We start from the raw sequence: 23,514 nt of genomic DNA on the forward strand, positions 1-23,514 counted from the left end.
TCCAGTCAGCTCACATCCCCATCGCCTCCACTGAAATACTAACTGTAACATTTCTAATGGAGAGGAAGCCACTCTACCGTAGTTCTTCTGCTGTGGGAAGTTCTTGGGTGGGAGAGAGTTAGGAGGGAGAAGCGGTCAACAGTGGGGGGATGGAGAAAATTTAACAAATATTTGTATAGTCCTCCCTGTAGACTGGGCACTATTTAAGCCCATTACAAATACTAACTCATTGAATCTTCATCATAGCTCTAAAGAAGGTTGATCCTTTCTGTATTCCCATTTTAGAGAGACTACGGCACAGAGAATTTAAGCAAGTAAACTGTGATCACACATCTAGTAACTGACAACAAGATTCCAACTCAGATAATTGGTTCCAAAATCTTTCCTCTTAAATATTCTGAAAGAAAGAGGGATAGGAGGATTCTAGCACCATGGATTAATTGGTTGCTGATATGCTGTGATTTTAGGGGAGCAATGAAACCAGTTCCCTCTGGAATGGACAGACGTAGTTTCAGTAAGACATGACATATTTTCCAGAACATACACAGGACTGAACATTCTGAAACCACTGGGGTTTAAGCCACTGTCCTAAGCACTATCATGCATGATCTCTTCTTTCGCAGATCTTACAGCCTAGTGGAGAAACACACACCTTCAACAACAACAACAAATAATTATAATATGGAAAAATATCATAGGTCAGATGATGGTATATGCTGTAGAGAACAGTGGAGCAAGGCAGGGGATGAGGAAAGTGGAGCAGTGCTGAAGAGGGTTTGAAGACTAGTCAACAAAGGTCTTGCTGATAAGGTGTCAGCAAGCAATGGCCTGAAGGAGGTGAGGGAGATAAATATTTAATGAATGAATGAACGAATATTCAAGCATATTTAGTCTTCCCAGTGAGACATCAAACAAGTTATCTTATTACTCGGCCTTAGCCAGGCTGCCTGGCTCCCTGACATAATTCAAACTGATCTTCCGGTTGAATCCCACACCTCTTCCTGTCATGTGGTTGCTTCTGGCTTAGCCAATGAATCTCCTTCAGGGTGGAAGAGGATACAACCATGATTTTCTCTTTAAATGACTGGGGGTTTGGGGGTTTTTTCTGGGAATATGCAGGGATCGTGTGGTCCTAAATGCTCACCTGTTCTGGGCTGGGAGCGGGAGGAAGGAGACTGATTTGGGCTGTTTTTACTAATCTGTGTGGGCCTTCCCAGGTGGCTCAGTGGGTAATGAATCTGCCTGCAATGCAGGAGACACCAGTTCAATCCCTGAGTCAGGAAGATCCCCTTGATGCGGGCATGGTAACCCACTCCAATATTCTTGTCTGGGGGATCCCAAGAACAGAGGAGCCTTCTGGGCTACAATCCATAAGGTCACGAAGAGTCAGACACGACTCTGCAGACGTGACTGACTGAGCACACACGCACGCACTAGTTTACGTGCTTGCACATGCGCATTACGCAGGACTGAGCATATTTTGACGGGGAAGTGAGCCAGATGTGAAAACAGCTAACAGATTTACTGAGAAATGAGGGAATGGAGGAAATGGGAGTGTGAAGCTTTCGGAAATGTGCAGAGATTAATTCTAACTGATATCAAGAATGCAGAGAGGTGTTTCCCAGCTCTCTAAGAATGAGAGCAACCAGACCAAGAGGAACCAGGACCTTGAAACCAATCAGTCCTCCAAGAAGAACAGGAGAGTGGACAGACAGTGAAAAGAACAGCCAGAAGGCAGATAGGTGACCAGCTGAGCTGCAAGGAGGCAGTATGTGGGAATTCTGCCAGAAAGATGGTCTGGTCACACACTGTGGATGACTGGGGCTGGCAGAATGTGGGATGCAGGCCAGCCCTAGGAGTCACTGGTCCATTATCTGTGACTCTCCATGCCCACTGATCTGGTCATTGATCAAAGAATCAGTCTGAAGGGCCTGGTTTGGGGAGAACTAGGGTCTTGACCATTGACCAGGCAGGATCCTGGCACCAGGAATGGAATAGGACCCAATGCAAGCCTTCCCTGGGCTTCTCTCATGGATGGACATTCACCCCAGAACTTCCTGGTAGAGTTCAAGTGGCTCCCCACTGTGGAGAGCCGTGGGCAAGGTGGCCGGGCAGGTCAGGGCATGCTCCAGGCTGAGTGAATAGACCCAGGCTGAAAAGGTTCTATCAGAGAACCCCAGGAGACCATGGGAGGCACACAAACAAGGGTCAAGGTGAGCTGAGTTCTTCGGTTATGATTACAGGGTTTTTTGTTTGGTTTGATTTTGGTTTCTGTACCCTAGTAAGAAAGCTAACCTGTTAAGCAATTGGAGGTCTCGCTAACCTTAGATTGCAGATGTCAACAGGAAGTAGGAAAATAATAACCCCGCAGCCTCAACTGTCAGGGGCAGCAATGAGGGGAGTCTGACCAGGGCTCTGAAGAGAGCAGGGTTCAGTCAGCACAGACAGGAAGGAAGATGAGAGGAAAGGGAAGAAGGAAGGGAGCTGGGATCCATGATGTCTCCCCCAGAGAAAAAGCTGTCTGCAAACTGGCATTAAGCTGGCCTGAAAGTTTTGACTACTCCTAAGCCCTCCTCTTACTTGTGGGGACTCTGAGCCCGGGGAGGTGGCATCAGGGGTGTGCTGCTTCAGTGCTTAACAACTGCTCTCCCAGGAGAAGGAAAGAAGAAGAAAAAAATTCTGATTTTGCCAATTCCCATCATATAAGTGTGGGAATTTATACAATGGCTGCTCTCTCTGACTGATTTCAAGCGACCAACCTGAAGCCCACTGGCTTACAGCATTCCTGAAAATGTAACAGTTGCTTTCTGGTGTGAACCTCCACCCCTGATGGAGAGTCCCTTAGACCTCATAGCCCTTCTCATAAGAAACACTCAGTTCAGTGCAGTCCTTTCAGGAAAGTGCCCTTTCCAGGCCCAGAGGATGGAGGAAGATGCAATCCTATCTCCTAACCAGTATCTGCCTTCCCTAGTCCTTTGTGCTAGAACTGAGGCTTCATAAGGATCATCTAAATGTTTAAATGCCGGTTCTGGTACCAACTGGCAATCAGATAAATAATCCCTGGAGATCTCATGCACACAGTAATGGTTATAGATAACCATGTACTATAATGGAGAAGGTAGTGGCACCCCACTCCGGTACTCTTGTCTGGAAAATCCCGTGGATGGAGGAGCCTGGTGGGCTGCAGTCCATGGGGTCGCTAAGAGTCGGACACAACTGAGCGACTTCACTTTCACTTTTCACTTTCATGCATTGGAGAAGGAAATGGCAACTCACTCCAGTGTTCTTGCCTGGAGAATCCCAGGGATAGAGAAGCCTGGTGGACTGCCGTCTATGGCGTCACACAGTCGTTCACGACTGAAGTGACTTAGCAGTAGCAGTTTGTATTATAATGTTCAGAGTTCCTAAGAGACTAGATTTTAATCATTCCCATCACAGGAAAGAAATGATTGGTTTGTGACTTGATAGAGGTTTTATCTAATGCTGCACAATTATGCCATGCCCTACTAAGTCACTTCAGTCATTTCCAACTCTGCAACCCTGTGTACTGCAACCTGCCAGGCTCCTCTGACCTTGGGTTTCTCCAGGCAAGAGTACTGGAGTGGATTGCTGTGCCCTCCTCTAGAGAATCTTCCCAACTCAGGAATCAAACCCACGTCTGTTACTTCTTCTACCTTGGCAGGCAGGTTCTTTACCACTAGTGCCACCTAGGAAGCCTGCTACACAATTATATTCCAATACAATTTTTTAATTTACAAAAGTACCCCTTCCTAGGTCTCACCCTCCAAAAATGTCAACTCATTATACCTGGGATAAGCAGTGGTGCCCAGGAGAGACTCCAGAAGCAGTGCCCAAGAACATCCACTGCTCTTGAAGGACCAGCCCTAGAGTCCAGCAGCACCCTGAATCAGGGCAGGGTTTGGGAACGGGGTGGGGGTTGCTGAAAGAACCCTTTACTAGAAAGAGAGATGCTTTAGATGGCTCAGAACCCGTGGTCCCAAAGTCCTCTGACCTATCCACCAAACCATGGCCTGTTGGGTTCTGTGCACTGGAGCCTCTTGAAGGTAGGGTCCACTGCTCCTTTGCAGCCATCAGAAGTGAAAAGCTTAACAACCTCAGATCGTGGAGCCCAACTGCAGAGTTCCTTTCCCTCCATCCACTGCTTGCTGGCTGCATGACCTTAGACAACTCATGGAGTGTTTCTCGGCCCCAGGTCCTCATCTGTGAAAGGGCCTGGCATGTAGTGCATTCTACATGAGGGTTTGTCAATTTTATCACCATGCAGTTCTGAGCCCACTGGGGGCTTTTAAGATAAGGTTGGTGGTTTAAACCACTTACCCCCATGAACTTCTGTTTCCTCACCTTTTACTTGAGAGCAGTGAAGTAGTGGTGGGAACAATAATAGCTTTCCTGCCCACTGCACAGGACTATTCTAAGAATAAACTAAGACTGTGAGGGGAAAGTGCTTTAAAATCTATAGATCACCATGTAAATGTTTTGTCATTTTGTCTTTGAGGTTGTTAATTTGAGGCAGGACTCCCAGTCTCCTGAGTGGGTTCCCATTTCTTCTGTGCTGCCTGCACTGTGTGATGGTGGGCAGAGCCTCTCTGAGAATTGGTTTCCTCTCCCATCCAGGGGAGCCTCCCAACAGATGCATAATATGTGTTAGGTGGCATTAGTGGTTCCTGGCCCTGGCTTTATATTAAAATCATCTGGAGGGTTTTGTTAAAATGTCCACATGCTTATGGATCCAATTCTGAATCGATCAGAATTTCTTGGTACAAGATGTAGAAGTTGGTCCTTTTAGTAAGTTCCCTTTGTTGTTCAGTTGCTAAGTCATGTCTGACTCTGTGACATCATGGACTGCAGCACACCAGGCTTCCCTGTCCTTCACCATCTGCTGGAGTTTTCTCAAACTCACGTCCATTGAGTCAGTGATGCCATCCAACCATCTCATCCTCTGTTGTCCACTCCTCCTTCTTTCCTCAGTCTCTCCCAGCATCAGGGTCCTTTCCAATGAGTCAGCTCTTCACATCAGGTAGCCAAAGTATCAGAGCTTCAGCTTCAGCATCAGTGCTTCCAATGAGTATTCAAGGTTGATTTCCTTTAGGATTGACAGGTTTGACCTCCTTGCAGTCCAAGGGACTCTCAAGAGTCTTCTGCAGCACCACAGTTGGAAAGCGTCAATTCTTCGGCGCTCAGTCTTCTTTATGGTCCAACTCTCACATCCATAAATGGCTTCATGGTTCTAATGTGAATCTAATGGCCCCCTACATGGTCCTAATGTGAGTCCTGGATTGAAAACCACTGAAATCTGTGGAACAGCTCTGTAAACTGCAAAACATAATGTACAATTTGTGGATTTTTTTTTTATTGTTGTTAGTTGATGATCTTGTGAGGAACTAGTTCCTCTGAAAGTCGGCCCAAAGGGCATTTTCCACCATCTGCCTGAAGGCTGCACGGACTGGGGAGAATTGAAACTCACTCAGTTCGTGTTCTTGCCTTCAAGCCAAGGAGGCTAAATGAAAACAAGCCTCTCTCAAATCAAAGATCCTGCTGGGATGTTGGGGCCAGTGAGTGGTGTTGGTTTAATTGGATTTGGAAGCCATGCCACCAGCCGTGGGGAAGCATTCAGTATTCTGTTTTATTAAAGTGACTCCTGTGCAAAGGCACATGTATCACCCTGTGCATTTACCCAGTCAGGTTAAGGGCCAGAAGGTCTTTCTATGTGCGTCCCCAGATGTGATTCCAACCCCTAACTTGGCTCCAGTTGGCACAGTTGCAATCTCTGCCCATTGTCTGCCTCTTTCAGCACATGGCCATGCCATGCCCCACACACCCCCTCTGCTTAGATGCCTCTTTACAGACAGAGTCTTCTGAGATTCACAAGAGAGGAGGGAGGGGGTGGCTGGAATCAGACATGGACATTTTTGACTAGTCTCTCTAATATTTCTAGTAACATCTACACCACCATGATAGTCTAACTAAACTGCTGGGTTCAGCTGGGATGGTCATTTTATATAGAAGTGATTCTCTTATGGAAGGTGCCAGATGTTCCCCACCAAAGGGTATCTCAGGACAAGGGATGAGATGGCCACCTGTTTGAGAAGCAATAAAATGGAAACTTGATCACTGCAGAGATTAAAAAATAATAACAATAATGGGTGACATATGAGCAAGAGTCTGGCTTGGAAAGCTCACAGACTAATGTGTGAGTCTGATTTCTGGGCCATGGACTGATAAACTTCATTGCTGTGGGCACACGTTTGCATTGAACCCAGGAAGAGCTGGAAGCTTCATATCCTCACACCCTTGGGCCAGGGCTGCATCTCCAACATTCAATGTCTGCATTTAAGAGCAGCTGCCATGTGGTCCTGAAAATTTCTTCAGGTTCCCCTGTCAAAGACAGGATGCTAAATTCACTCCAAATCCAGAGTTTGTTAATACTACCACAGGACCACTTCCTCTGTGTGCAGAATTTCCTCCTCTACCTTAGATTCTTGTTCTGCTTTTCCAACTTTAAGGCTTCAGTGATACACTTATTCTACAGATATTGACTATTGATTTGGACACATTTTACTTTCTTCAGTTACAAAATTACTGCTGACAGTGCCTGCACCCATGAAATTAAAAGATACTTGCTCCTTGGAAGGAAAGCTATGATGAACCTAGACGACATATTAAAAAGCAAAGACATCACTTTGCTGATGACGGTCCATATAGCCAAAGCTATGGTTTTTCCAGTAGTCACGTATGGCTGTGAGAGTTGGACCATAAAGAAGGCTTCAGTCCAGTTCAGTCTCTCAGTCCTCTCTGACTCTTTGCGACCCCATGAATCACAGCACACCAGGCTTCCCTGTCCATCACCAATTCCTGGAGTTCACTCAAATTCATATCCATTGAGTCAGTGATGCCATCCAGCCATCTCATCCTCTGTCATCCCCTTCTCCTCCTGCCCCCAATCCCTCCCAGCATCAGGGTCTTTTCCAATGAGTCAACTCTTTGCATGAGGTGGTCAAACTATTGAAGTTTCAGCTTTAGCATCAGTCTTCCAAAGAACACCCAGGGCTGATCTCCTTTAGAATGGACTGGTTGGACCTCCTTGCAGTCCAAGGGGCTCTCAAGAGTCTTCTCCAACACCACAGTTCAAAAGCATCAATTCTTTGGCACTCAGTTTTCTTCACAGTCCAATTCTCACGTCCATACATGACTACTGGAAAAACCATAGCCTTGACTAGATGAACCTTTGTTGACAAAGTAATGTCTCTGCTTTTGACTATGCTATCTAGGTTGGTCATAACTTTCCTTCCAAGGAGTAAACATCTTTTAATTTCATGGCTGCAATCACCATCTGCAGTGATTTTGGAGCCCCAAAAAATAAAGTCTGACACTGTTTCCATTGTTTCCCCATCTATTTCCCATGAAGTGATGGAACCAGATGCCATGATCTTCGTTTTCTGAATGTTGAGCGTTAAGCCAACTTTTTCACTCTCTTCTTTCACTTTCATTAAGAGGCTTTTTAGTTCCTCTTCACTTTCTGCCACAAGGGTGGTGTCATCTGCATATCTGAGATTATTGATATTTCTCCTGGCAATCTTGATTCCAGCTTGTGCTTCTTCCAGCCCAGCATTTCTCATGATGTACTCTGCATAGAAGTTAAATAAGCAGGGTGACAATATACAGACTTGACGTACTCCTTTTCCTGTTTGGAACCAGTCTGTTGTTCCATGTCCAGTTCTAACTGTTGCTTCCTGACCTGCATATAGGTTTCTCAAGAAGAGGTCATGTGGTCTGGTATTCCCATCTCTTTCAGAGTTTTCCACAGTTTCTTGTGATCCACACAGTCAAAGACTTTGGCATAGTCTTAGCGCCAATAAATTGATGCTTTCAAGTTGTAGGGCTGGAGAAGGCTCTTGAGAGTTCCTTGGACAGCAAGGAGATCAAACCTGTCAATCCTAAAGAAAATCAACCATGTATATTTATTAGAAGGATGGTTTTGAAGCTGAAGCTCCAATATTTTGGCTGCCTGATGCAAAGAGATGACTCATTGGAAAAGACCCTGATGCTGGGAAAGATTGAAGGTAGGAGGAGAAGGGGGCAACAGAGGATGAGATGGTTAGATAGCATCACTGACTCAATGGATGTGAATTGGAACAAACTCTGGGAGATAGTGAAGGACAGGGTAGCCTGGTGTGCTATCGTCAATCCATGGGGTTGCAAAGAGTCAGATACAACTTAGCAACAACAGCAGCAACAACAGAGCTTGTATAAATGGCCCTAATCTTGAGCCTGGTATGAAATAGGTAAACCCTCCTGCTGCTTGCTCCTCCCACCCTGAGCAGATTATCTCCTCTGTTTTCCAAACTAAATGTTGGCATTCGATATTAGAAACAAAAGCCAGATTCCTAGAAATCAAAAAGTACTGTGGGGTTCTCACCATGTTCTGTTAGCCTCAGGCCATCAAACAGGTAGAGCTGCAGGCAGGTAAGGAGACCCAGAGTGTAGAGGACCTGACCCAGCAGACCCCAAAGGAAGCAACAAACACAGTTCCTAACATTTCAGACCATGAATGGATGTATTTAAAATTTGCTGCAAGAAATGAGATGGTTTGCATTTTTAGGACAAGACAGACATTTTGAAACTTAATTTGCATTTATAATCAAGATGTATGGCAGGCGGTATCCTAACCATTAAACGTAGAGAACAAAAAGTTGGGAAAGAACATAAAGCAGGTATATGGTATGTGGGTCTCCTCTGCCATCAGAATCTTGATAAGTCTTAGCAAAATTCAAAGTTTATAAAAAACTGGAAACGTCAAATGTCCATCAAGAGTAGAATGAGGAAATAAATTATGGCCTTTCTTTCAGTGTAATATGAAGATGAATGACGTGAACTAAAAATGAATTTTTAGTAAAACTCCATGTAACAACACAGATGAATCATACAACAATGTGAAATGAAAGAAGCCAGACACGCGCAGTCAAAATATGCATATTGTATGATTCTGTTTCTATAAAGTCCAAAAGTAAGCAGAACTCATCTTCAGTGTTAGAAGTTAGAAAACTGGTTCCTCTTGGAAAGGGTTGGGTAGAGACTGGGAGGAGGCACTGGGGGAATTTCTAGGATGCTATTAGTGTTCTGTTTCTTGACCTGGTTGTAACATAGACGTGTCCATCTTGTGATAATTTATTGAGCAGAATACTTGTGATTTGTGCATTTCACATTTGTGGCAGTCCTTCAAGAAATTCAAATCTTGGATGGAGCCCTGCTTGTCTGTGGTAATTAAGCTTGCAAGAGTTAAGCAGGTCCTCCGAACCCCTGCCCTCCATGCTAGGCCCATTTCTAGAGTCAGGGGAGCTCAGCCAAAAATCTGAGTAGAACATCAGAGCAACAGTGACAAATGAGGCAAGACAAGGTGAGAACTGTGTTTGCCTCGGAACCACCTGACACCAGGTCTTGGGAACAAGTCCCACAAAAGTGTAGCACTGAGATTTCTGGCGTTTGGGTTGGTTCAGGGGCCGGATGAACTAGAATATGCAGATAGAGTCTACCTAGGGTAGAGAGTGAAAGCTCAGGTCTGTTATTTTTAACTCTCAGGAGACCCTCCTCCCCCAGCCTTCTCTCCTATGAAATGCTCTCCCTGCTGTGGACAGTGGAATCTGCCCAAGCTATGGGACCATGGCTCTGATTTTGCATCAGGGAGAGTGGGTCTTGTTTCTCAGAAGAGCAAGTGGCCAGGGCAAAAATTGCCAGACTGGGGATTTCCCAGTTGGTCCAGTGGTTAAGAATCTGCCTTCCAATGCAGAGGATGAAGGTTCCATCCCTGATTAGGGAACTAAGATCCCCTGTGCTGCGGGGCAACTAAGCCCATGCACCCAAATAAATAAACATTAAGGAAAAAAGACTGCCAGACTGCTTTCTCAAGTTTTTCCCTGTGTAGATGAGACTTGGCTTAATGGGAAAGGTGAAGAAGGGGAGCTTTCCAGGCTTAGCATTGATGCACAGAATGAGAAGAAAGGGGAGGGTGGCATTCTACCACAGTGGGACATACACTGTGACAATGGATATTAGGTAACGGGTGGAACATAAAGATAGTAGAATCTTAAGGATTTGGAAGCAAGGAAGCCAAAGCAGTTTGTCATGGGCAAGGCATGAGGGTGCTGACTTGCTACAGACCTGCTTTTCCGTTTTCATTCTTGAATTTTTAAACCACAGTCACACTCAGAGAGCTATTGAGGAATGAGGCCAACATCATTGTCCTCTGGTGGCGGTATGAGGTTCACTTTTTCCTAGTTGAACTGCCAACATTTGGAGCCATTTGCCACTATAACCATCACTGCAAGCAGTCTGTGGACACTCTGGATGTTCCAGTCCAAGCTGGAGTGAATAATCTTGATCAAGATCATGCTTGCGATGGGGAAGTGAACTCAAACAATAAAGTTTTATTTAAGTTACTTACACTTTTTCATTGAAGTATAGTTGGTTTACAAATGTGTTAGTTTCTGGTGTACAACAAAGTGATTCAGATTTTAGATCTGAATATAATATCTGATCCAAACATTCAAATATTTTTGGGGGGGTTCTCTTCCATTATAGGTTATTATATGATATTGAATATAGTTCCCTGTACTGTATAATAAGACTTTGTTGTTTATTTTATATATAGGAATGTATATCTGTTTATCCCAAACGGTTAATTTATCCCTTTCCCACTCACTTTCCCCTTCGGTAACCGTAAGTTTGTTTTCTATGTCTGTGAGCCTATTTCTTTCTGTAAATATGTTCATTTGTATCATCTTTTAGATTCCACATGTAAATAATATCATATGCTATTTGTCTTTCTTTCTCTGACTTACTTCACTTAGTATGAGAATCTCTAGGTCCATCCATGTTACTGCAAATGGCGTTATTTCAGTCATTTTTATGGCTGAGTAATATTCCATTGTGTATATATACCAGATCTTCTTTGTCTATTCATCTGTCCATGGACACTTAGATTGCTTGCATGTCTTGTCTATTGAATATAGTGTTACAGTGACATTCAGGTATATGTATCTTAGATAAATGCCAAGGAGTGAGATTGCTGAATCATATGGTAACTCTGTTTTTAGTATGAGACGAAATTTATCCCCAGCCTAGTGTTCACCATTCATAAAAAAAATGGTCCATGCACAGTGGGAGATGTGCATAGTGCAGGAAGAGACCACAGTAGGTGATCAGGTTAACATTCAGCATAGCCCCCGTAGAAGTGGGAAGTTGGGATTATCTTTCTCTCTGAAGGTTTATTTACTCCAGCACTGTGTTTGCCCTGCTGGAGAGTAAGAAGCAGAGTAAATTGGGAATCATTATTGAAACACAATAATGGGACTGCAATGAGAGTGTCCAGTTCCCAGACACGGCGGTTTCAAGAAAGCAGAAAGTGCACATGGCTACTTACCAGATTCCAGGATATCTTAGGAATAAAATGCTTCCTGAAAGCACTTTTATTGGAAAATGTTATTTAGAAGAGTTTCAGGTTTATTTTAGAACTTTTTCAGTCAGTGGGTAGCACACCCATCCCCAGGCCAAGCTGAGATCACAAGATGTGCAGGACAAAGAACTCTTTCAGGCCTCAGTGGACCCAGTGAAACTGGATTAGGGCGAACAACAGTGTTTAAGATCCTCGGAGGCAGGCATGGCCACTCTGCTGTCTCTCTGCTTCATAATTTCTCAACTTCTACCCTTTCCGCTGCTTTCTTTTTCCTGTTCCATTTTCCAGTTTCAATCCCCAACATAAAACCCCGAACCTGTATCGTCACTGAGAATTCTATTTCCAAGTATGTCTCAAGGGGCATGATAGCAGGTGGAAAGAACTTCAAGAAGTTGTTTGTTAGGTGATGTCTGGCTGGCAGATGGAGATCCACCCTCTGACCAGGAGGAGTTGGCAAAGCCTGGTCTTTTCAAGGCTCATCAAGCAGCATTCAGTATTTTCCAACATCCCTGGATGGGCGGCCTTGCTCCTGCATGCCCTTCCCCCAATTTTTAAAAAAAAATGTAAAATTTAAAAGGAAAATGTAAGTCATGGGCTTCCAAGAATTTATACTTACTTCATCAGATCTATTGTTTTCCAAGAGTTGTTTGGAGTCCAAAGAGGCTAATGAGTCTTTTCCAAATGTCTTTCAAAATCCTTTCTTCTTAAAAGGACATTTAGAGGCTTTGAAAATTGTTCCAAGGGTAAAAATAATATTAATAATAAATTTCTCAAAACTCTCAACCCCTGTAGGTTCAAAATTTGCTTAATTCTTCAAATGCAAAGGACTTTGAATTGTTACTGGGAATTGTCAATTTTTGCTTATGAGGCTTTTCCAGAGGGTAAGAGTCATCACATGGAAGTCCACTAGAGTTCACTACATGGCTCACAGCCTTGCCCGTGAGCCGGGACACTTCTAGAGTCTTCAGAAGCAGAACCTTCAAGAGAGCCTTCCCCCTTTTTCTTGGTGGCATCCATGGGGCCAGGTGGGAGTTAAACTGAAAGCATCAACTTTTCAGCCTGCCTTATTTTTGGCTAGTAGATCAGAGTCCTCCCAGAACAGTTCTATTGTAGGGCATGCAATCTGTATCACATAAAACAGGTGATCTATTATTGGGTGGCTTCACTGGTGGCTCAGACAGTAGAGAATTCACCTGCAATGCAGGAGACAAGGTTCCAACCCTGGGTCAGGAAGATCCCCTGGAGAAGGGAATGGCTACCCACTCCAGTATTCTTGCCTGAGAAATCCCGTGAACAGAGGAGCCTGGCAAGCTACAGTCCATGGGGTTTCAGAGTCAGATACGACTGAGCAACTAACCCTGTGGGGTGCAAAGAGGACAATTTTTCCTTAGGGTGTGTGCAAAGGAGCCCTTTGTGCTCAGCTGACCTTGAACGTTGTCTTCGGATGACCTCTGGTGGTGGAATTTTTCCCAGCATATGCACAGCTATGTTTCTGAGCCAAGCTATCCTTGTTACATTTTCCTACATTCCTTTCCTCCTGTTTTGTTATTCACATTCAGCAAGGAGCAAGAATCAGTTGCAAACACTCAGAATAAAGTGGTGCATGTGCCTCACCAGACTTTTGGTGTTTCAAAAAGTTGCCTGTGCCTTCTCTTTCAGTGAACCTCTGATATATTTCCTGTGGAAAGAGGAAGGAGCCAACATGAAGGAAAATGCAGCATCCAGAGTGCTTTTCATTCTGCTACTTTTTCTCTTCGCCAGCCTTCTGAATGGTAAGTAAGAGACTGTCCTGTTCTCTTTCACTTCCTGGGTTATTTGTACAAGAGGAAGGGAGAATCCATCCCAGTCCTTTTGCAGCACAGTTACAGGAAATGAAAATGTCCGTGGCATTTGCTTCTCTTCAATTATTTACAATATTATGGGGATTAAAATGAAGGCAAACACTAATGCAAAAGACTGGATGCAGTTAATGCCACATCCTGTCACCATGCTCTGACTTCCATCCTCATTCTGGGAGTGCAGAGAAACAACCCTGCCAGGGACATATCACAATCTCAGTCCAGGTTCTATCCCTTACTGGCTGTGCAACCTTGAGCCAGTTAACTTAGTTCCCGGGATTTACACTCTTTCAAAGTGAGGATAATGACGTTTCCTCCACCTCAGATGAAAAGTTGTGTGAGAAAAATCTTTGAAAACCTGTAAAGAGATCTAAGGGGATTGCTGTTACATGGTGGAAAACAGGGACACTCAACTCTGCTATGCGGGAAATTAAATTCACAAGTAGACTAGCACATGCGAGCCTATGTGTGTACATTTCAGTGTGTCTACTCCAGTCTATTTGTAAGTGTGTATACTTGTGTATATCTCTGTATCTACTAGCTTCCCTGTACGTACCTGGTGGAAAATGCTCCTCTGTGTGTAACCTATATGCATACCCATTTGTGGGTGCATATTTCTGCATATGTATCTATGTGTGGACCAGTATCTACTTCTGTAAGTATGCAGCTGCATATATTGTTCCTCTGTGATCTGAGGGTGTGTTTCTGATATGAGCTCTTCTGTCTGAGCACGTGTGTGTTGGGGGTGGGGAGTACCTCTGTGTTTGTGTGCATTTTACAGGGAAAGTGAGACCGTCCATTCACTGTAACCATCTCTTCTAAAGTGGGTGAAAGAAACATTTGACTAATTACATTTCACAGCGTTACCTTCCTCTCTTGAGTTTTCTCGAGGTACTGTTAATAACCAGTGAAATGTGAGAGAGAGAAGCTTTCAGAAAGAGAAAAAGGAATGTGGAGATTGGTACAATCCATATGGAAACTTTAAGTATTCAACTAAGCCCCAAATAATCAACAGTTGCCTTAACTGGCTTCTAAATATGCTCATTATTGAGCTGTAAACTTCGTGTGTTTTTAAAATATAAGTTTTTCCTTCCACCTCACACACTCCTCCCTAGCCACAAGAAAAATCAAACAAAAAATCACTTCACTCTGTGAAATTGTCCTGAAGAAATATTCCCTAGAGGTCAAGCAATGTTCCAAAATGGGCAGAGCTAAGCCCAGACTGGCTGGCATGAACAGTTTTCAGGGGATCTAGGAGCTGGCTGGGCTCCAGCTGACTCAGCCCGGAGACCTTGGCCCAGCCTTGTATCCCATCATCCCATTCCATTCAGTTCTTTCTGGCCAGTTTTGCCTAGTGTCCTCCTTCCCACCCATGTCCTCCTCTGAACTTGTTCTTCCTGATACTGCTTTGCTAGCAGTTATAGCTCGGAAGCCAGCCTGAGGGATGAAGGACCAGTGTGGTGGAAAACAGACAAGCCCCCAAGGTTCAAGGATCGCCTCCTGGAAGCGCCCCTCTCTGCTCTGGATTTCCCGAATGAAACACCACGTGGGGTTACATGGCTGGGGATACGGGGACTCTTTCCCTCCCTGGACCTGACAGATAAGGAACAGAAGAGGGGCTTCGGTGGCTAGGCAACTCGAAAACTCCATCCACATTGGGTTTTCCACATCACCTTTTTCAGCCCCACTAGCTTCCAGCTGGGACTAGATAATGATGGTAGCTCCTAACCAGGAGAACAGCTACCCACTCAGCTGCCTCTAGGAGCTCCCATGCCTCCTACCCCCAAAAAGAGCCAAGAATTACAAAAGAACCCTTTGCCGTCTCACCACATAAAGACCCAGGGAGAGAGGGGAAAATATATACAAAAAGGGGACTGAAAACCCAGCTTCAGAAGTGGAGACAGGGAGGATGGGAGCCACACTGTGAGACTGAATCATAGGTCAAAGCTGAACAGAATCAAGGAAGAGTGAAGCAGAAAAGGAAGGGATGGAGAAGATGAGGGGAGAAGCAGCTAGAGGGGGAGCATGGGTGACACAGTGAAAGAGCAAAAGAGCAGAGAACTGGGTTCACTATGTGGGAGTGGCAGAAAGATGGGGGTCAGTGAGCAGAAGACAGAGGTCCAGGGAGCATCGGATCAGCAAATGTTCACAGGATGCTTGTGTCTCAAGGCGAATTCTTTTTAAATGATCACCTTGGTGCTATGGACACATATCTGCTCCACAGACACCTTGGGATTCTGGAAGGGCCAGATCCTGCTCAATCCATGTGTATCCCTTGCACCCTTGCTGCTCACCATTGGTGAAATGTTACAGTTAGTCACCGATCCTGGGTTGCTGGTATCTGCATCTCGCAGTACGTGCACACACACTCACATACACACACACCCCATCACAAAGCTCTCTCTCTCTGAATCCTGCCAACTTCAGGGCAGCCCACAGAAGAATGTTGCAGGATGCTGACATCTTGGCACTTCTGAGTCCTACCTCCCACCCCTAGGCCTACTCTCCCTGAGACCTCATCACTGGCCTGGCCCCATCTACCTGCTTCTGTCACCAAAAGAATGGTCAAAGATTTGAACGGACCTTAATGTTGACTCCAGTACCTTCTGACAGCAGAATGGTCACAGAGTTGAATGGACCTCCATATTGACTCCAGTACCTTCTTTTTCTAGGACAGTCACCTCCTGAAAAACCCAAGCTTATTAAATGTCGGTCTCCTGGAAAGGAAACGTTCACCTGCTGGTGGGACCCCGGGGCAGATGGAGGACTTCCTACCAATTACACACTGACTTACCGCAAGGAAGGGTAAAATGTTCTCTTCTCTCCTAGCAAAACAAACCCCACTTGGGTATCCTCGCCCTCCAGGCCATAGGACCACTGACCCTGGGTTAATTTCTGTGCTTCCCTGAATGGGCACTGATAACCTCCCACTACTGGGGGCAGGGACTCTAACGTCCACGTCCACATCCTCCTCCTAATGTCCCAGCCGGGCTCCCTCGTGTCCATAAACTCCACCACCAACGAGGTGACACCAATCCATCCGTGTTACCGTCGCCTGTCGTAAGCTTGAGTTGTACCCCAAAGTCACATGTAAGTGTTTCCCAAGTTAATTTTGGGTGCTTATCTATCAACCTTGTGCCAGTTGTCATTTTTTTTATAATCATTGCTTTGGCAATCTAAGAGTATTATTATGTAATCCTTGACAACTGTGGTACATTAGCTGTTTGAACTTGTTTCACATACAAGAAAATAACAAGCCCTACAAGGAAAGGAAGATGAGGTTTTTCCTTAGGAAATCCAAGGACCCATGATCTCCCAGATTGGGTATTGGGAGCTAAAAAATTGCAGTGCAAACTCAACAGGGCCATCTCTGGGCAAGGAGTTCATCACAGTTACAGTGAGACCCTCCTGGAAATCCAGGGATGGCTGTATATCCTTCCCAGTGAAGAAAACATTTACTTAAGAAACAGCTGGCCTGCCTCCCAGTGACTGCACTTAGTGGTACACAAAGCTGACATACCCTGTGAGACCCAAAGAGGTGTCAGACACACAGCCCTCAGGAGCTCAAAGCGGCAGCATGGTGAAACAAGCCTGCTCACCTGTGTGATGAGTCTTGCGTGGAGCCCCCAGGTCTAAATGTGAGCAGCCTGAGGAGCCTCTGGGACCAGAAGTACCTCCTTTCAGAGTCAGTCTCCTCTGTGGCTACCTGAGTGTAATTGGAAATATACTGCAGTTTGTATCCCTTCAGCTTTTTTAGTCACATGTAATTCAACACATTTGTGCAATAACTGCTGCCTTGGGCATGCCCGCCTCCACACCACCCTGGTTTGTATGATGCAAGAGAAAGTCCTGAGATGACCCAATGGTAATTTCCTGAGGATGGCGGTGCCTTGGCCACGGAAAACTCAAGTGTATATTGGCAGGGGGTGTATAGTACAAAGTCCACAACAATCTGTAGACAGGAAGGGTTGGTGAGAAACAGAGTCACTGGGGCTCTGATTTGACTCCTCCCCCCCTTCTCCAGCTCTTCCTCCCTGAGTCACTCCTCGCTGACATGGACAGGGTCGAGAAGCTTGGGGAACCCTTCTCCAGCTCTGTTTTTCACCTGTCCCTCCAAATTCAGTTATATTGACATACTAGGCTCTTTACACCACTTTTTAAAAAAAACTAGACTCTTTATACCACCTTCTTGGTGGTGGTAGTTTAGTTGCTAAGTCATGTCTGACTCTTGTGACCCCATAGACTATAACCCACCAGGCTCCTCTGTCCATGGGATTCTCCAGGCAAGAATACTGGAGTGGGTTGCCATTTCCTTCTCCAGGGGATCTTCCTGACCCAGGGATCAAGCCCATGTCTCCTGTATTGCAGGCAGATTCTTTACCACTGAGCCAGCGAGGAAGCTCCATACCACTTTCTTACTGACTCCTAATATGTTACTTGTTGCAGAGAAACACTCATCCATGAATGTCCAGACTACAAAACCGGGGGCCCCAACTCCTGCTACTTTAGCAAGAAGTACACCTCCATATGGAAGATGTATGTCATCACAGTAAGCGCCATCAACCAGATGGGAGTCAGTTCCTCCGATCCACTTTATGTGGACGTGACTTACATAGGTAAGGGGATGTGTGACAGGTGAGGAATGTGTTAATTTGATATGAATCTACCGAGAGTTAAACTCAGTTTAAGTCTCCTTGTCTTAGAGATGGATCCCCGAAAGGAAAGATGAAAAAATTCACAATATCCTCACCAACTGAGTGTTTTAAGCCCATTTGTATTCTTGACAGTAAGACAGTAAAGATCCTTGTGCCTTCCCTTGACCCTTCTTCCCCTTCCCTTGCACCCAGCAGCAATGTTCTATTTAGCTTCCGTTGTCAGTCCTTCTCTCCAGCCCATCCCCTGCAACCAATGTCCCCTTCCCCCTTGGCAAGCTGGGGTCTCCTTTCTGAGATTTCTCTCCCTGAAACACACTGCTTCGTGGAGTAGCAACTCTTAGAAGACATTCATCTGCTTCTCCACCCACAGGAATTTCTCCAGCTACTTTGCCCCAAATTCAGTTCTCAATATGCATATGTTCCTCAGCAACTGGAGTATTCTTCTCAAAATAAACTATACTTGGGGAGTAAATAGTGCTACTTGAACAGAAGGCTGAAGTGCAAGATCAAAACCATGAGGTCTGGAGAACACATGAGTAAAGTAAAACAAAAATCTGTCTAAGAGCTGCTTCTTGCTTTGCATGAGCAACACTGAGCTTCAGGGCGATGAGGCATAACTGCAGTGGCCTCTGTGGTTTGGTTGTTGTTGTTGAGTCTCTCAGTCGTGTCCGACTCTTTGTGACCCCACGGACTGTATCACACCAGGCTTCCCTGTCCTTCACTATCTCCTGGAGTTTGCTCAAACTCATGTCTATTGAGTCGGTGATGCCATCCAACCATCTCATCATCTGTTGCCCACTTCTGCTCCTGCCCTCAGTCTCTCCCACATTGGGATCTTTTCCAATGAGTTGGCTCTTCACATCAGGTGGCCAAAGTATTGGAGCTTCAGCTTCAGCATCAGTCATTCCAGTGAATATTCAGGGTTGATTTCCTTTAGGATTGACTGATTTGATCTCCTGACAGTCCAAGGGACTCTCAACAGTCTTCTCTAGTACCAAAGTTCAAGGGCATCAATTCTTCGGCTTTTGGTTGAGTAGCTATGACAAAGGGAATCTTAGGACAAGAGATGGCTTGGCCAGGACTGGATTCAGCCTTCCTATTAGGTTGCCTAAGGAGTAGCTAATTAGGTTCAAGGTCACCAAAGTCTTCCTGACTTACCTAGCACCAACAGACAAAGAAAATCAGGCTAACGCTCTCAAGTATTGGGCTATATATCATCCTATTGGCATGTTATTAGTGGTTGATCCTTAAAAACTAGAAAAGCTTCTAACATCAGCTAGTACGCATTTCAATACTATCTCTTCCCCCCACCCAGCAAGTGATTACAGTGAGCCTGGGGGTGGAAATAGAATTTAATCTTAGCTTAAGAAAATCAAAAAGTACCACTTACAAATAGGAATAAAATAAATTCCATTCATATCAATAGACTTAAGACATGAAGCCTTTAAAAAGCTAAACGCCAAATAATTCCATTTCCTTAGGCTCTTTCTTATTTTTTTACTGAAGTGTAATTGCCTTACAGGGAGAAGGCAATGGCACCCCGCTCCAGTACTCTTGCCTGGAAAATCCCATGCTTTACAGCGGTGTGCTAGTTTCTGCTGAGTGAATCAGCAATAATTATACATGTATCTCCCGCATCTTGAGCCTCCTCCCACCCCCACCCCACCTCTCTGTATCATCACCGAGCACCGAGCCAAGCTCTCCCACTGGCTATGTTTTACACATGGTGGTGTGTATGTCAGTGCATCTCTCTCAGTTTGTTCCACCCTCTCCTTACCCCGCTGTGTTCACAAGCCCGTTCTCTATGTCTGCATCCCTATTCCTGCCCTGAAAAGAGGTTCACCAGCACCATATTTCTAGATTCTGTATATTTGTATTAATGTTCAGTATTTGCTTTCCTTTTCTCTACAGATTCTAGATTCACCCACATCACTACGAGTGATGCAATTTCATTCTTTTTCATGGCTGAGTAATATCCCATTGTAAATATGTATAACCTCTTTATCCATTCATCTGCTGATGAACATTTATGTTGCTTCTGTGTACTGGCTTCAGTGAACCTTGGGGTACATGTACCTTTTTGAATTATAGTTTTCTCAGGGTATATGCCTGATAGTGGAATTGCTCAGTCATACATACACTAGCTCTATTTTTAGCTTTTTTCACAGGCTCTTTTTAAAATTGCCTTGCCATCAAATAATCTTCCCTAAAATATTTACTATTTGAGGTCAAAACAGTGAGCAAAAGAAGTTCTGTAATGTACTGAGGCAACTGCTATGAGGAAATTTGCATGCATGCTCAGTCATGTCTGTCTCTTTGTGACTCCATGAACTGCAAAACACCAGGTTTCCTTCACTATCTCCCAGAGTTTGCTCAAATTCATATCCATTGAGTAGGTGATGCCATTCAACCATCTCATTTTCTGTCACCCGCTTCTCCTCCTGTCCTCAATCTTTCCCAGCATCAAGGTCTTCCAATTAGTCTGCTCTTTGCATCAGGTGGCTACAGTATTGGAGATTCAGCTTAGCATCAGTCTTCCAATAAATTTGTTGTTGTTCAGTTGCTCAGTAGTGTCCAACTCTTTGCAACCCCATGAACGTAGCCTGCCCGGCTTCTCTGTCCTTCACCATCTGCTGGAGCTTGATCAAACTCTTCTCCATTGAGTCCATGATGCCATCTAACCATCTCGTCCTCTGTTATCCCCTTTTCCTCCTGCCTTCAATCTTTCCCAGCGTCAGGGTCTTTTCCAGTGAGTCAGTTCTTCTCATCACATAGCCAAAGAATTAGAGCTTCAGCTTCAACATTATCCTCCCAATGAATATTCAGGATTGATTTCCTTTAGAATTGACTGATTTGATCTCCTTGCAGTCCAAGGGACTCTAAGAATCTTCTCCAAAAAGATTCAAAAGCATCAATTCAAAAGTTCAAAAGCATCAATTCTTAGGCGCTCAGCCTTTTTATGGTCCAGCACTCACATCCACACATGACTACTAGAAAAACTTTTTCCACTGCTGTGGCCACTGCTGAGTTTTCCCAATTTACTGGCATATTGAGTGAAGCATTTTCACAGTATCATCTTCCAGGATTTGAAATAGCTCAACTGGAATTCCATCACCTCCACTAACTTTGTTTGTAGGGATGCTTCCTAATGCCCACTTGACTTCACATTCCAGGATGTCTGGCTCTAGATGAGTGTTCACACCATCATGGTTATCTGAGTCTTTAAGATCTTTCACATCTCTCCTTGCTATTCTTTGGAACTCTGCATTCAGATGGGTTCAGTTCAGTTCAGTCACTCAGTCATGTCTGATTCTTTGTGACTCCATGGACTGCAACATGCCAGACCTCCCTGTCCATCACCAACTCCCAAAGTTTACTCAAACTCATGTCCGTTGAGTCCATGATGGCATCCAACCATCTCATCCTCTGTCGTCCCCTTCTCCTCCTGCCTTCAATCTTTCCCAACATCAGAGTCAGATGGGTATATCTTTCCTTTTCTCCTTCCTCTCACTTCTCATCTCTTCTTTTCTCAACTATTTGTAAGGCCTCCTCAGACTACCATTTTGCATTTTTACCTTTCTTTTTCTTCAGGATGGTTTTGATCACCGCCTCCTGTACAGTGTTACAAATCTCTGTCCATAGTTCTTCAGGCTCTTCATCTATCAGAGCTAATCCTTGAATCTATTTCTCACTTCCACCGTTAAATTATAAAGGATTTTATTTAGGACATATCTGAATGGCCTAGTGGTTTTCACAACTTTCTTCAATTTAAGTCTGAATTTGGTAATAAGGAGTTCATGATCTGAGCCACAGTCAGCTCTCGGTCTTGTTTTGCTGACTATATAGAGCTTATCCATCTTCAGCTGCAAAGAATATAATCAACCTGATTTTGGTGTTGACCATCTGGTGATGTCCATGTCTAGAGTCTCCTCCTGTGTTGTTGGAAGAGGATGTTTGCTATGACAAGTGTGTTCTCTTGACAAAACTCTGTTAGCCTTTGCCCTGCTTTATTCCATATTCCAAGGGCAAACTTGCCTGTTATTCCAGGTGTTTCTTGACTTCCTACTTTTGCATTCCAGTCTCCTATGATGAAAAGGACATCTTTTGGGGATGTTAGTTCTGGAAGCTCTTGTAGGTCTTCATAGTGCCATTCAACTTCAGCTTCTTTGGCATTAGTATTTGGGGCATAAATTTGGATTACTGTGATATTGAATGGTTTGCCTCAGAAACGAAGAGAGATCATTCTGTCGTTTTTGAGATTGCATCCAAGTACTGCATTTCAGACTCTTTTGTTGACTATGAGGGTTACTCCATTTCTTCTAAGAGATTCTTACCCACAGTAGTAGATATAATGGTCATCTGAATTAAAATCACCCATTCCAATCTATTTTAGTTCACTGATTCTTAAAATGTTGATGTTCACACTTGCCATCTTCTGTTTGACCAGTTCCAATTTACTTTGACTCGTGGACCTAACATTCCAGGTTTCTATGCAATATTTCTCTTCACAGTATTGAAGTTTACTTTCGTCACCAGACACATCCACAGCTAGTCATTGTTTCCACTTTGGCTCAGCCTCTTCATTCCTTCTGGAGCTATTTCTCTGCTCTTCTCCAGTAGCATATTGGGCACCTAGCAACCTGTGGAGTTTGTCTTTCAATATCGTGTCTTTGCCTTTTCACACTCTTCATGGGAATAGTAAGGGTTGATTTCCCTTAGGATTGACTAATTTGATCTCTGTACTATTCAAGGGAATCTCAAGAGTCTTCTTCAGAACCACAGTTCAAAAGCATCAGTTCTTCAGCCTTCTTCTCACATCCACACATGACTACTAGAAAAACCATAGCTTTGACTGTAAGGACCTCTGTTGGCAAAGTAATGCCTCTGCTTTTTATATGCTGTCTAATTTGGCATAGCTTGTCTTCCAAGGAGCAAGTGTCTTTTAATTTCATGGCTGAAGTCACCATCTGCAGTGATTTTTGAGCCCAAGAAAATAAAGTCTCTCACTGTTTCCATTGTTCCCCATCTATTTGCCATGAAGTGATGGGACCAGATGCCTTGATCTTCGTTTTTTTGAATGTTGAGTTTTAAGCCAGCTTTTTCACTCTCCTCTTTCACCTTCATCAAGAGGCTCTTTAGTTCCTCTTCACTTTCTACCATTAGGATAGTGTCGTCTACATATTTGAGGTTATTGATATTTCTCCCAGCACTCTTGATTCCAGCTGAAGCTTGATCCAGCCCGGCATTTCACATAATGTGTTCATTTGAAAAGACCCTGATGCTGGGAAAGATTTAGGGCAGGAGGAGAAGGGGACAACAGAGGATGAGATGGTTGGATGGCATTACTAACTCAATGGACATGAATTTAAGTAAACTCCAGGAATTGGTGATGGACAGGGAGGCCTGGCATGCTGCGGTTCATGGGGTCTCAAAGAGTCAGACACAACTGAGCAACTGAACTGAACTGAACTCTACATTTAAGTTAAATAAGCAAGGTGACAATATATAGCCTTGACGTACTCCTTTCCTAATTTGGAATCAGTCTGTTGTT

General features: G+C 44.4%; 1 protein-coding gene across 4 annotated transcripts in view; it reads left to right on the plus strand.

Moving 5' to 3' along the window:
• PRLR (prolactin receptor) overlaps nt 1–23,514 on the plus strand; it is a 189,839-nt gene that overhangs the window by 150,350 nt on the left and 15,975 nt on the right. For all 4 annotated transcript variants that reach the window (XM_069555935.1, XM_069555933.1, XM_069555934.1 and 1 more), the window contains exons 3-5: nt 13,130–13,242; nt 15,981–16,113; nt 17,755–17,924. In XM_069555935.1, coding sequence (XP_069412036.1) covers nt 13,173–13,242; nt 15,981–16,113; nt 17,755–17,924 — 373 coding nt within the window. In that variant the 5' untranslated portion in view covers nt 13,130–13,172. The remainder of the gene's footprint in view (nt 1–13,129; nt 13,243–15,980; nt 16,114–17,754; nt 17,925–23,514) is intronic.

Source organism: Ovis canadensis, chromosome 16 (assembly GCF_042477335.2).
Source record: "Ovis canadensis isolate MfBH-ARS-UI-01 breed Bighorn chromosome 16, ARS-UI_OviCan_v2, whole genome shotgun sequence".
In the NCBI taxonomy this organism is placed as follows: domain Eukaryota; kingdom Metazoa; phylum Chordata; class Mammalia; order Artiodactyla; family Bovidae; genus Ovis; species Ovis canadensis.